General features: G+C 46.0%; 1 protein-coding gene across 5 annotated transcripts in view; it reads right to left on the bottom strand.

The window, feature by feature from the left end:
• Nucleotides 1–15,076, bottom strand: part of FGFRL1 (fibroblast growth factor receptor like 1) — a 183,177-nt gene that overhangs the window by 152,657 nt on the left and 15,444 nt on the right. The window contains exon 1 of one of the 5 annotated variants that reach the window (XM_075499561.1): nucleotides 10,285–10,567. The exons of the other annotated variants lie outside the window; for them this stretch is intronic. Within the exon in view, the coding sequence (XP_075355676.1) occupies nucleotides 10,285–10,318 (34 nt within the window). The 5' untranslated portion in view covers nucleotides 10,319–10,567. Of the gene's footprint in view, nucleotides 1–10,284; nucleotides 10,568–15,076 lie in introns of those variants that run through there. 5 annotated transcript variants of the gene reach the window in all.

Here is a 15,076-nt window from a genome sequence, read left to right as displayed (position 1 = left end):
TATCCACGAAGACTCCATTTGGCAGGCTCTTCAGACAGCAATAGAGCAATGACTGTAAAATAAGGATGGCTCCAAATCAAAGCCTTCATCAATCCCATGATCTGAAGCTCTAAGGGACCTTCGGAAAATGCAAACGCATAAACTTGCCTTTCTCTCCTGCCTCCTTCTTGGGCTCTGGTACCATAAGACAGGCTTTTCACTCCTAATGGGCTTGTGAAGCACTCACAGCTCCTTTCAGCTCATACTAAAACCATTCGACACCTTTACAAGTTCCTTGGTTTCTCAAAGGAGCCAGCCCAGCATCTCCAGAGCTGATTATAGGAGAGCACAATGCAAGTATAAAAGAACAGACTCTGTTTCCAACCTACAGGTTAGAGGCTTTGCTTAAAGAATCCCTCACAAGCACACTGACTGTCTTCAAATCCCCTTGCCATAACCTTTGCAAAGATGGCAGCACCTGGAAGAGGAATGAGGGGAGCTGATTTCAGAGGCGGATTGATTACCTTTCACTCACTTCGCTGATGCAAAGGGACCAGCTTGGACCTCAGCTTTCCCAGCAGTTCCTTTGCTCATCATACAAAACTAAGTTTGAGAGAGACTTGTTTTACTCGCACATACCTACAGGTGACATTTGTGCAGTTTAAAACAGGCTATTTCAGGAGGAAATATCTTTGTTTGGCTTGGGTTTTTTGATGGGACCAGAGAATTGCAGCTGATATCACTATTGAATGGAGCTAGGCCAGGTGGGTTATCGTTCTAGATAGCCAGTCTGCTGGAAAGTGCTTTCACACACGCGCGCACACACATACACACAGAGTTTGGCTGGGCTGGTTAAAACACTGCAGCACTTATTGCTCCTTGAGGCCTATGAGTTCACTTCTAGGCTCCAGGCCAGCTTGGAAATCACATAACCCACATGAGCAGCAAGGTTGTAAGGAGACATTTGTCAAGAAAAAAGATAGTTCCTGAGTGCCGTTCCCCGCAGGACATATCTCAGCAACCCTGAAACCAAGATAGTAACTAGTCAACGCTTCAGGGACTATCCTTGGCGAGGTCAGCCAAGAAATGACTGCCCACCACCACGAGTGAAAGGGTTGCCATGCTAGGGGAAAAAGGAGAAAGCACCTCCTAGACCTGGCTCTTTTCTGCAGAGAAGCACAGAAATTTTGAGTCATACTCTAGTGCTTTTATGTCAAGTAAAAGGGCCAAAGAGGCATAAAAGGGCCCTAAATCATTTATGCTGTCTAGAAAAGACAGCAGAGCATGGGCAGTTACCTTCCAAAGACCTCCTTGCAAACACCAGCACAAAGGGCAGGGGGAGGATGCCAGGTAATCAGAGAATGGCACGATGAATAGGCATGGAGCCACAGTGGATGGTATTACATGGTCCACAGGGCACCTCGTTTATAGACATGCTTCTAAAGGAGATCCACAGGGCACCTCGTTTATAGACATGCTTCTAAAGGAGATCGCAGACCACCATGGGTCTCTTTCCCCCACCAGGACAACACATGATGGGCAGGCAGCAAGGTAGAGAAATGCCTGTCAGAGCTCAGTATTGATTTACCCACAGAATTAGGTCCTTTTCCCCAGATCCTGGCAGGGATAGTCGTGCTGGCCCTTCACTATGTCCTCCCTCTGCAGCACCTGGTGCATGAGCTTCAGCTGGATCACAACGGGGTGAGAACTGGTTTTGAGACATGAGGGGGGATTAGGCAGCCTTGTCAGGCCAAATTCTGATATCTCACAAGCACATGCCACCACTGAGGAAGCCAATGGGGTTTTGGCCCATCGTATGGGGATGAAATTTATGCTAAAAACAAGCTAAATTAAGGGCAAACCCCTATTGCATCACGGTGTAACAATCTGCATGAAAACACACCTTTTGATATCATCAGGTTTCCCACCCCTAATAGTAATCTTTTTCTTATTTTGTTTTCATTTTTGTTGTTAAGAGGTAGCTCATTATTTGGGGGGGCTGGTTATGTTTTTTTCAAATCAAATTGTGGCAGCGGTGTGCAGAGAAGCACGGCACTTCCCCTCTCTCACCGGGTAAGCTGCAGCACAAAGGCTTGGGGCTGATCTCACATCCTCTTCAACAATTAAAAGTCAAGGCCAGCAGCACAGCCAAAACTTGACACGCTCTTTAGAGAACAAAGGTCACGAGACTGAAGTCTTCACTCCCCGCTTTGGCTGAGGCAGCATGAAACATCCTCTTCAAAACCTAAGGCAGCTGAATCTTTATCAGGTGATGATGGCTTTTTGGAGAATAAAGACAACTGACCTCTGTGTCTTCCCTCCTACTGTTCCACAAGAAACCTTCAAGCCACCCAATTAGTATAAATCATTTTCCAGTAAGTGCTCCTGCCCCATGACAGCCTCATCAGACGCAAGGTCCAGAGATAATGCTCCTGATGGCCGCGATAGCAGCTGGGCCATCGCTGGGTATGACAGCTGAAGCAAGCCAGAAGCCGGACGGTCACAGGCTATGGCTGGCCCCAGCTCCCTGAGGAGCAGAGCGGGCTGAGGTGGTCATCACAGAGCTGCAGGTGTAACCTCCACACAGCTGTAGGCCAGGGGACAGGGGGCTGGAGAGGACAACAGCTGGGCAGGAAATGAGCCAAAGAAATGCTGCATTAGAAACCCCGGCACTCCTAATGCTTGTGCATAAATAGCGTTTTTGGAAGATTAAATAAAATAAAAAGTCATTACATGGTTAAATGGTTAATTTCATGGCCGCACTCATAAAGCTGACAGAAGTTCTGAGTGCAGCCGCGGGGAGGCCGTGTCCAAGCCTGACAGAACCACCATACCCCACCCTGAGAAATGAGGCTGCACTAAATAATTTGGCTTTGGCTAATTTAAAATTAACCCTTAAAGCACATTGCTTGGTCAGCCCACTCGTGAAAGAGTCCAAAAGACAGACTCTTCGGACAAAGTCAGCCATCTTCTTGCCCATGATGGGGTAGGAGTAACATCCATCCCAGAGAGTTCTGAGGTCCTTCCTGCCTGCTGCCCCTTCCCAATGCTCCCTGCTTCATCCAGCACGCTAAAATCCTTACCTGAGAGCCCACCCAATTCGAAGGTGGACTCCACCTTGAGGACACTTTGTGTGAGTGGTGAACAAGGCCTAACACAGTCCTAACTCCTTCTCTGCTCGAGGCAAGGATGACCTGTGAGGAGAACCTACAATGGTGGACTGAAATTGCCTTGAGGTTCATAAGATTCATCTTTACTCGCTCCTTCCCACCACCTCGGACAGACTCTGGAAGTGGAGTGCTGACTGACTGCATTTCCCTCCATGCTTTGGTTTGCTTCTAGCACAGCCCTTGTCCCAGCACAGAGCCTTCCCGACAGTTCAGCAGCCAGGGAAAACCCTCACAAAAAGGGTATATTTCCTATCTCCAAAGGAGATGTTTCCTCCTATCAATTTGAAGAGCAAGTGGCATTTTCCTGTCATTAGCCCAACAAAAATAGAAAGCACAAAGCACCACAGAATCAGACCTCTCACTTCCATGAGGAATTCAGAGGCCTAAACCTGGGGTCTTCCCAACTTAGGCTCAAATTGCAAAGATGAAACCAAGCAATCCCCACCAGCACCAGGAAGGCATTTGGATTCAGCTATGAACTTGGAGAGATCTAAGTCCAAAGCAACGCTAAAGCAAAAATCAAACTGACCTTTTCCTCTCCTCATAGTGTGGTCACTCCCTAGGTACTGTCATGGTAAGAAGGAAGATTCAGGTCATTAATCCAGCAGAAAATGTTTTCTTGCATTAGTTTTCTGTGGTGTTACTGGCCCAGTCTGTCTGACTGGCCCAGTGCAGCCAGAGGAGCGTGAGAAGGCAGCAGGCAGCCAGCAGCAGGAAAGGACATGGGGAGAGAAGGGCCTCCAAAGTGAAACTCACCCGAAAATATGATTTTTATATGAAACAGCCTCGGCTGACAAATAGTTCTTTGTCCCAATGCAGAGAGCATGCTTCAGGCAAGAGCCGCTAAAGCAGAATTTCCCTCGTGCAATTCCCTGCTCAACAGAGATACGCTGCAGAAGCCAGCACTGCCTCCATGTGCCCTACCTGCTCAGGGGTTAAGACAAAGCATTTCCAGCCGTGTCCTTAAATAAATAAGTACTCCATTTCATGTATTGATCTATTCTACTTCTACTGAGCCAAAGTCAAATTCTTCACCCAGTACCGCTGGAGTCAGTGGGGCTGCGCTGCCGGGGCCCGGGCAGAACCGCTCCTCTCCTCAAAGTGTCACCGTGTTAACTGAGGCTCAGAACACAAGACATTTCATAAAGCATGAGGTAGCTTTGATCAGGTTACACTACTTGATACCTTAAATTCCAGCATGTAATTCTAGTTTTAAAAACTTCGTCTCCCCCAAAAAATGTAAGAGGGGGAAAAATGCCACCTTTTCTTCAGTTTTCTCGCATGGGATGCTGAATAAATTCTAAAAGATGGATGGATAAAGGCTTAATACTCCTAGGATCCTCCATCAAAGTTTATCCCTAGAAAACTGGATTCAGGTTTATCAGACATTAATTACCTATATAGAAAAATAATCCCACCTCTTCCTAAAAACTAGTGATTAAAAAAATAGAATTGATAAAGAAGTCATAATGGGTGAACACACACATGCATTCAGCCTGCTACTTACTAACCGCAGCCCCTAATAGGAGATAATGGAAGCTGCTTTCAAATGAAACATCTAAATGGGTCTAGAGCTTGTTTTCTCCAAACTCAGCCAGGCATTACTGCTGCCACAGCCACTTTCAATCAAGCTTTTACTGCAAAGCAAAACAAAGGAAGAAGTTAAATCCATGGGAGATTTCCAATGAATACTTAAAAATCTTTTCATGGGACAGAGTGAGGGAACTCTGTACCAGCAATGACCTCAGAAATCTGGTGAGTTCACTACATTGCAGACTGTTCCCTCTCTCCACCAGATTTTAATTAGCTAATTCAAGGCCTTGTATGGAGGAGGAAAGAGTAGTGCTTAAGCAGCAGAAAATTCAACTAAATTTGCTGTGTGCTTAGAATTTAATACACGCATACCAAGATCCTTTTGGGGACTGTTATTTTACACAGTTAAAGGTAGACATACGGCCACTTGGAGCTTTTCAAAGGACCACGACCACAGACAGTATGCCCACGCATACAGCCGCAGCAGCTCTTCTTATATCAAGTATATGCCCAGATTTGTGCGCCATGAGTACACCTTCCGATGCGATGGGGATGTACGTGTGGGGAGAGGTGCTACCGTGCTGTACGCGTGCAAATTTGTGACTGTGCAGACACACAACACGCACCAGAGGCATTTTCCCTGCCTGCCTGTTTCTCCCCCGTAAGCTCTTTTCACCCGTCTGAGGAACAAAGCCAGCTGTTGAAAGATTCAGCAAAAGTGCCTTGTTACGCAGAAGAAAGAGATACTTTAACTCAGCTGTCAATAAGTTTTGCCCATTTACATGTGTGCGGAACACTTTGAATAAATTACGTTTCCAGGATTTAGCTCCACGACACCGGCCTAACAAAAGCGGACTTACAGCTCTGGGAGAGGGGAGGGGGCCGAGGGGGAAACACATTTTGCACAAGATAAAATCCCTTCCAGAACCATGAGGGCAAAATGGGTTGGTATTTTTCTTTGAAGAAGGTGGCTTTTACATCACTTTCAATCTATTTTCAGACACATTTTCTGCTTTAAAAAGCTGGGTTTGCATCAACCATAGAGTCAGCTCCACATATGGTCTCTGTGGGGGTGAGGATGGGACGGTTTTGCTTTTTTAATTACAGATCCAACGAAAGTACAAACGATGGGGGAACCATGGCGTGCTGCTGATGTCAGGTGGAGATGTGCCCCTTGGGGGTCAGATTTTACTCGGAGAGTGAAATCTGCTGTTCCAGCTTTTAGCAGGACCAGCAGCCAACAGAAGTGCTTACAAGACACTGGCTGGGGTTTATATCTTATTTTAAATATGCACACATATGTCCCCAAGTGACTACCCTGTCTGCAGAAAATTTACCTGTGGGGAGTGAAACAAAGGAGGATGGAGTCTGTCACAGCACCGGGGGGCAGGAAAAGCGGCTTTCTCATGGACCAGTCCTACACCAGGGGAATCACTTCAGCATTTTGCTAAGTAAGAGACCCTAAAGAGGCAAAACCCCCTGGGCTAAAGTCAGTGGGATCTGTTAAGAAAAAAATGGGAAATTAGGTTTCCTGATTACTGAAAGGAGACTCTCCCAGATGGCAGGTACTCTTCTCTATCCTTCAGTTGCCTGCAGGGAAATAATCGTACAGAGAGATGCTAGAATGTGTTTAATCAAACACAAGTTTGTGCCCCGTAAGAGACGAAGCAGATGAAGCTCCCAGCTCTGTGCCAGGCAAGACAGACCAGCTGCTCTAACGGTACGCACCGATCTTCGCATCCTTCAAACTGCAACACCATGAAATAAAGCCTGGCTGCTTTCCAGGGTTGCGCTGGTCAGTGACTTCAATAAAAATAAGTGAAGAAAAATTGAACCATGAGTCTGAAAGCTCAGGCGGGTTTCCCACGAAAACAGCAACTGAAAATATCCCCAGCTGACAGGTCTACAGTGCTTCGGTGACAGCAGTTTGGGCTGGGCAGCCAAAAAGAGCTAAAGACTACACGATTCCTTCCTCCTCGAAGGCAGCAAACATGAATTCCTGACCTCCCTGATATGAAAACCAAATACACTGAAAGCGAGAGAAAAGGAAACCACCAACATCACAGCTTCGTGTTTAATATCAATGGGAACATGCAGAACCTTTCTTCACGGCTTCAAACAAATGAGTGACTCATTCCCTTCGCAGCAGCAACCCTTACAGCCACTGCCAGCGAAAGCAACAACGGGAAAAAAAAAAAAAAGCCATCTCAATTAGGTGAGTTCTCTGCCCCCAGCACCCACCAGCGAACAGCGCTCGACAAATGATACGGAAAAACTTTTGAAAAATTTCTCATCATCATCCAAAACGGCCTCTCTGCAATTACCACCCTAAGCCAGTCAAAACCACTGCCAGAAGCGTGCCGATTTCAATGCTCTTAATCTTATCTGCGGAAGAGGATCCAGGGCATCAGCTTCCCTGGTGTTTCCAGGAAGCGGAGCCCTAATCAAGCATTTCTCCCCATGAATAACAGACAAGGAATGTCTCCGCTTGGCCAGTAGTAGCCTGCGAAAAATTAACAAAACATTGTAAAATCCGCTTTGGAAGCAGGGGAGAGCTAGCAGAGGATGCGATTGCTGTCTTATCTCTACCAGTGCAGATGTTGTGAAGGCAAGGATGACCCAGGGACTGCCTATCACTCCAAGCTGGCCTAACCAAATCTGCAAGGTCAAATACAGACCTAGGGAAGTGATCTACCATGCTGGATGGCAATCACCCAAAATGGAGGTCTCTGCCCAATAGACGCTTTTTTTTTAATTATGAAGAAAGTTGCAGTAATCACTGATTTTCTTAAAGCTTCAGCTGCTGCAGCATTGCAGCAATGTGAAAGTTGCAGTCGAAAAATATCCATGCTTTTTTAGAGAACTCTGAATGTGCAGCAGAAATAGTCAGAGAACCACAAACCACTTCAGGTATGAATCTGAGACTAACCAGCCCCAGCCTGGGGACTTGACCCATTGCTCCGGAAGGCACCAAGTGGGCCATGTTGACTTTTTACTAGAGGATACCCCTGAAAAAGAAAAGCAAATGTTTACAAGCTCTTTTTAATGCCAGCTGGGCCTGGTCATTCCCAACCAAACCCCACGATCCCGCATGGTTAGCAGACGGTATTGCATTTGCCAGGAATAATTGCTAATGTTGGGATGGCTGTTCCTAAGCAAGTAAAAGCACTTTCAAGTGCGTGCGTGCATGCAGATTTGCCATGGCACTTCTTAGAGATCTGACAACACGCAGCAAAGGGTCAACAGTTCTCTCTGGAAGGCTGTGTTGATATCTGCTGCAAGATAATGCACCCTGCAGTCAAAGAGACTTACTTATTTTCTAGGTTCGTTATCAGTTGTTATTGTAAGTAAAGCAGTACTGTGTCAAATGCCCCTTCATTTTTGACCTTACCATGGGCAGGACCCACTAAGATCTCATGGAATGTGAAATAATCATTAATACAGTCTCCGTGGCAGTGCTAATAAATCATACAGCTCAACATCTTTTAACAAAGCAATAAAACTCTACCAAAGACACACCAATAAACTGCACGTACGAGAACTCTTCCACTCCCAGTCTCTTCCCTCACATTCCAAAAACGCAGAAAAGCAGCGGTGACGTTGGCTCCCATCCTCTAATCCCCAAATCCCCAATTACACTGAGAGAGCTGAAGATAACACAGATTTAGGACCTGGAAGGAGGCTTCTTCCAGAGGTAGAAGAAAGGTGTTAAATCAACAGTCCTGGGTAATGGATTCATTTACCATGACACTTCTCCGTGTGCAGACAGACAGGCAGCATGACGCCTATAAACCTTTGGCCTCCCATGCAAGCCCTTAAGAGAGGGGTTTGGTGGTACCTGAGCCTTCTGCAACGAGCTGAATTTCATGCCATAAGGAAAAGTTTGGCCTGTGTAAGGAAAAGGGCTGCCTCACATATTAATCCTTCTAACGTTCACTGAAGCCTGAGGGTGAATTCATGTCGATTGGCTTTAAATTAGCCTTTCCTTTTTCACTTCAAAGAAGCTATTCCTGATTTACACCAGGATGTGCTTAAAAACAGACTCCATCAGGACTCCTTCACCTCTAACTTCAGACACATACAGTGGAGGCACCTGAGGGATCCCTCACCTCCCTTTACAGGAGGAAAAGGTGCTTTTAGGGTATGACGCATCTCAGTCTCATGCAGGTAAATCGACTGGGCCAAATAAATCCTGCTCTGCAGCATAGCAGGGGCTGGACAAGCTTCTCTCCTTCACACTGTCGGAGGGACCATCAGTGCACAGAGCACTTTTTGTTAGCGGCTTTTTCCAACTGCTGCCATGATTTGATGTTCCCTTTTAACAGCAGTGGGGCTCCAGGCCATCGTGTCCATCTTTTATGGTTCACACGAAGCAGAAGCTGCTGTATCGACCCTATATCTAGCCATGGTGAAGGCCACCAAGTCCTCTACGTGCGTCACCAGCCTTGTCAGCAAGGGCAGGATTTGCAGCACTAACTCAGAGAGGAAAGTTTTGCTTCCAGCTCCTGAACCACCACCCACAACTCCTCCTCCTGGATCCCTCTGCCAGGATGCTTAAAAAAAAAAAAAAAAAAAAAGTCATGTTTTCAGGGTCACTGTGAAATGATGTTGTTTTCGGCAAACAGAACTGCCTGAACCTGATTTACTGTACATCCCAGCCATGCTTCACAAAGAAAACACCACGCAAGGTTGCAGGTCAGACCTTTGAGCCCCTCCTGCTTGGGATGCTAATTTCCTGCGTGGTGATGAGAAAGCCTCAAGGGCTATTAATCCTTCTCACTCTGGGGTATAAATTGGTCACCAGGAGGGAGGAAAAACACCCCTTCCCGCAAATATTACAGGCTTAGGAGCCTGCGTGTGAAGCTCCCAGATGCAGTCACTTTGCTGATAGCAGCCAAAACGTACCACAGGTCTGTCCTCGGATGTTTGTCCAGACAGCGTGAACTGCGATGTGTCCTCGGGCACCGGCACCCAGCGGGGAGAAGTTGGGGGCTCTGGGTAAGAGTGGCCTAACCTGCGCTGGGATATTAGGTAGGTAAGGAGTGAGCTAGAGCCCATGCAGGCTCAAACTCAGGAAAAAAAACCTCAGTGGGGACATGCCTGTGAATTACCCGGAGGCTTTAATTACTGGCACTGCATGCAGATAGATGAGCAGTAACCATATACAGCATCACCATTAACTATCCCAGGAACCTAAATATGGCCAGGACTCAGCTCTCAGATTCACCTAAATTTAGGTGTCTAACTCCCATTACGGTCTGCAGAGAGCTGGCCGATACTAGCTCAATGCCCTACTTACTAACATCTCCATCAACTCTGAGGGCAGCTCAGACACCGACACATAGATGACTTAATCTGTGAGCGGAACACCTCTCACAGTGCCTTGGCTTCATGCCACAGGACAGCATTCCCATGCCTGGTGGGGTGAGCCCCCGTGGAGGGGACAAAGGGCCCCCCTGAAGCACCTTCCCCAGGTGTACCCACCTTCTCACACTCCCCAGTGGTGCAGATGCTCTTTGCCCAGCCATAGAGCCAATGCACCAGCACAGCTGGCTCGGAAAATAATTTGTAGACCTGCAGATGCAGGGAGGATCAGTCCTACCTGAGCAGGAGCACACGGAGGGAGCCAAGTGCATGTCAAGCCCACAGCCTTGGGGTTCTTCGGGGCTGTCCTGGTGCTCCTTGCAGCCTGTTGGCCGCTTGAGAGGGGAACCAGTGAGGGGAGCCCCATGTGCAGGCAGTAGTTTTCAGAAACGCTTTTTCATTCTCACCAAATCCTCAATCCAAACCTTTCCCTTTTGCTCAAAGTCTTTGCAAACACTAGCAAAACCTTTCCCGTTAATCTTTCTTCATCTCGCTAAAACAACACAGACTGTCTGTCTCCAGGGAAGGCTGTCACAGGATATGGGGGAGGAATCTATCATTTGTAATGCACGGAAATATAACTTACATATATCAAAGGCATTTTCTGTAAAAACAAATACGCAGCAAAGATCGGGAGGCCAAACCCCCCTTGCCTTCAAGCTACTGTGCTTAGCAATCGTGTGAGCAATAGCCTGAGCAAACCCAATTAACTTGATTTGTAGATTGCACAGATTAACAATTGTGTTCCAATAGCAAATCCCACAAGGAGCCCCTTTCCCTTATGTTTCTGTACAGCTCCTCATTTACTACCATAATACGTAAGGGCACCTATCTAAATCCCTTCAATTTATGTATTGCCAGGTATGCATCCCTGGCCTCTAAAAGCACCTTCTGACCAAGAACTGCGGAGATCTCTGCAAATTTTAATTTTGAAAACTCTCCGACATCTACGTCAGGTATATAAGCAAAAACCTTGACACTGAAGCATCAAGTGGCTCAGTTTAGGTGTTAACACAGAAAGTTTGGAACAGAACTGAACTGTCTTGAGGACACGATTTCTGATGGGCTTCACACTTCAACCACGAGCCATGCCAGGGCTCCTGCAGCCTCCAGCACCTCTGGCTTGATTCAAATGTAATTCCCAGTGTGATCAGATCCAAATCTGAGACCCTTTGCATGGCAACAACCCAAACGAGGGGCATCTTTGCAAAAAAAAAAAACTTATTCTGAAAACTGAAAAATGTTGCAGGATCCACTCCTCCAGTAGAAATTATTCTTTCAGCTTTATGAACAGTTCTCTCTCAAGTAAAAATGCTTGATGTAGAAGTACATAGTCAAAGTTGCATGAGACTCTGGTAATGTTTGTTTTAAACCCAGAGATGCCCCTCTAAAATGAAGGGGTTTGTGAAGCTGGGAAAAAAATACAGCGACGACAGAGGAACAGGAAAAGCTTTTTTTTTTTTGGTACTCCATCAACTAAAGAAACATGTTCTGTTGGTTAAAATAAAAAAAAAAAAAAGGCAAGATGTCTGATGAATAGTTCTACTGATATTGACTGGATTTCTATATTTCTAAAAACATGAGCACTTCATAAATACACTGAAATAATCTGTCATCGCCAGACAGAACGTGCCAGTTTTCTATAAATATAGACATCTGGTGGTGCTTTCTTCTACTGTTATGGATTTCTGGTGCAAAGAACGCTACTTTGTGAGCAAATGCATGTTTGAAATTAATTTCATATGCAACAGGTTACATTAAAGAGCAAGAAAGATTTGCTGGGCAGAAGCGCATAACAAAAACACTGTGTTCCCATACGGCTCCTGACCCTCTGTATGAGGTTGCCTGCACAATACTGTAGGCATAAAATACGTTCCTCCAAGCAGTGCTGTGAAGCTTAATTAAAGCATGCCCACAAATTGCATTAAAACTTGAAAATGGAACTTGGTGTTTGGCGTTGTAATTCCAGCCATGGTGCAACACTGCTGAGAAAACAATGAATATTAAATATCAGTGAATAACAGCATGCGTTGTACAAACCATCTGAGGGGTGCCCCAAGAAACAGCCAAGAATATAAAATCCAGTGCTATAGGACTGTGCCATGACTGACTGACTGACTTTTTTTTTTTTTTTTTGGTGGGATTTCCAGCCAGATCTCTGTCCTAATCTAGCCCACAATGCAATCGTCCACAGAGTTGCATCAGACAGAGGCCAAGCTGAGGATGCCAGAGGGTCACAGCAAGACATGAGCATGGAGGGACACCTTACATCACTAAGGGCTTGCTCAGGCTGAACACAGATGCTGATCTCGCACTCCACGGGTGACAGAAGACATCTTTGTGTAAGGGCATGGGGTACGTTTTCTACCCACATCTGTCTTGCTCACCAGGCTCCCTATAATGAAGTCATTAGCATCAGCAGGTAAATCAATTTTTGGCTGGAAAAGTTTCCTTTCTGGTTAACATAAGCAAAGTGTAAACACTCCCTTGCAGGTTAACAAAAGCCAGCAGCCCAAACAGGGACAATGCTTCAGGAGAAGGGGAGCTGGACTGGGGGGGGAAGTTGAAAAGACAATTAATCACAAGCTTTCCTACACCGTGACACATTTTTGCCAGTGACCGGGTGTTTAGGGTGACTCTGTGTTGCTTCTCACCCCCTTTAAACTCTGGTTGGGGGGAATATTTTCCAACTGGAGCCGTCAAAAGAGCAGAGCCCGGAGCCTCCCTCGTCATCCAGCCCCAGCTGCCCACCTTCCCTGTTCCCTTCAGTAAACACTGCTAATTCACCAGCTCCATTAGCACCCTTTTTTTTCTCTCCCAAACCACCTTAAAAGCATTTTGGGACCAAAGACAAAGAGAAGGGAGGGGGGGAACCCACCAAACCCAAAATCTCTAGACAGCTCTCAGTGTGTGTCAAATACTTGCTAAAAAATCCAAATAAAGACAAACCCAAGAAGCCTTGATACCCTGCGTTATCTTTGCAGGCTGGCTGCTGCCTTATCAGCTCCGACAGAAACCGGCATTTAAGAAAAATTCAGTAGCCTTTGGGTGGAAGCTGGTTCCTAAGAAAACACGCAGCCGAATTGCTGGAAGTCAGTACAAGAGGAGAGGGTGAGCGGGTAAGAGACGGCCTGAAAGTCTCCGCCATCATCTCGTTGTTCTCTGTCAGGAAATATGCTGCCACATAAGATTTTTAATTATTTTTTCATAATTCACTCCTCACGCTTCACACCCATTGCACAGGCCAAGAGCTACAAGGGTGAACAATTACTCAAAATGCTGCTTGCTCTCATTAGGGACTGATGGAGTCCAAGCAAAGCCACCAGCTCTTGGTACCAGATTTCAAAGTGCATCAGAAATGGAAGAAGACAGAAGATCATGTCCAACACTGGTGTTAGTACCACAGTCCTGATGGGGAAGGATAAAGTTTTTTTTTTCCCCCACCCTCACTTATAACAAAGATGTTCTTTTTGGATAAAGTCTCCATGGAAGAATTTGAATGTTAAGGAACATTTTTTTCCACAAAAAACCAAAAGTCCTGTTTGCTCTCACACGTAACTCACTGCACAGGGATTTTGGCAGCCACCCCGCACAGGAGTTGGACTTTCCCTTTGTAAGGGCGTGAGGGTCCCGCTCTTGAAAAAGTTATGAAGTAGTTATAAAACACCTTTGGTTGACATTAATTGATGTGTAGAATAAGCTAGAGAAAGAAGAGCTGTCTCAAGGCCAAGGGCTGCTTTTCAGCATCTCATTTGTAACGTAGCACAGGGAACAGCTGAGGGGAGGCTGTCTGCCTCTTATCAACCCCAGAGGGAAGGACAGACAGACAGATGCTCCCCAAGGAGCTGCCCTGGCATTATAAATGCCTCCGGTATAGGGTGAGTGGCTTTCTACCCCTGACGTGACCCTTTCTCCTCCAGAGAGTCCTCACAAATCTTCCTCAACAGCTAGCGAAAATTGAAGTGACACAGCTGGGCCCCCAAAATGTCCTTTTTTCTTCTTTTCTTTTTTTTTATTTTCAAGTTTTGCCCAAGATAACATCGCAGGGGAGGCAGAGGAATGAAGCAAAGGGAACCGCAAGCGTGGAGGGTGTTTTCATGACCCGGCTCAGGCCCTCACTCGACAGCACTCTTAGGGGCATGGCCCACCCCTAGCACCCAAAAATCATAAAGCAGACTCCAAAATAACAGGACTGGTTTAGAGGAGTCATGCAAAACTTGCTTCAGTTCTTTCTTTATTTCCCTTCTGGTGTCTAAGCCGACAAGGTTGGTGCATGCAACTCACATTTTCTGTGTATCCTTCAAAATCATCAAGGCTGAAATCTTGCGAGTAAGTTTCTGTTTTCTCCAACTGAAAGCTGAGTTATTTCCCAATTTCCATGAGCCCAGAAAACAAAAACTTAAGGGGAAAAACCCCATGTCAGAATCCTTGGGAAATAATTGCTACTACTGCAGCCTATGCTTAGGTCCTCCATATTTCACGTAAGCATAACACACTGTGTAATGGGTCCTCAGCAAGTGTTTCTTTGAATACAAGTGATCCCCAGGTGCTTAAAAGTAAGTATGTGCTTAAACACTTGGTAAAAATGGTGTCTGAGATCAGAAACTTCTGTAGCTGCAAAAGTGCATTGAAATACTTGGGTTTGGACTTCCCCTTGCGTGTCTCCAGTGTCGTGCTATATGGGTTTCAATGGATTCAAACTGGGATGAATTCAAATAGATGTGTCATACACTATTTTCCTTGTTTTATTTGACTTTAATTACTTCTTAACAGTACTGCTGTTTGAAAAAAAAAAAAAAAAATCTTTCTCAATTGAGGGTGTTGGTTCTGCCTAGGGCTGCTTGGCCCTTTTCCACTGAAATGCCCTTTCAACAACCATAACAAGCCTTTCCAAGCAAAACGAAAACTTTTGGAAGAACCTCTTTTTCTGCACCTGTGTAAAAATTTGCCTTTCTCAACTCTCTTCCCCTCCCCCAGACTTCAGGCTGGCTTTTCTTTGCACTTTTCCAGGAGGGAACAGAAACCTATGG

Source organism: Mycteria americana, chromosome 4 (assembly GCF_035582795.1).
Source record: "Mycteria americana isolate JAX WOST 10 ecotype Jacksonville Zoo and Gardens chromosome 4, USCA_MyAme_1.0, whole genome shotgun sequence".
Taxonomy (NCBI): domain Eukaryota; kingdom Metazoa; phylum Chordata; class Aves; order Ciconiiformes; family Ciconiidae; genus Mycteria; species Mycteria americana.
Note: the sequence above shows the minus strand (reverse complement) of the source record. Positions and strands in the feature narration are given on the sequence as shown.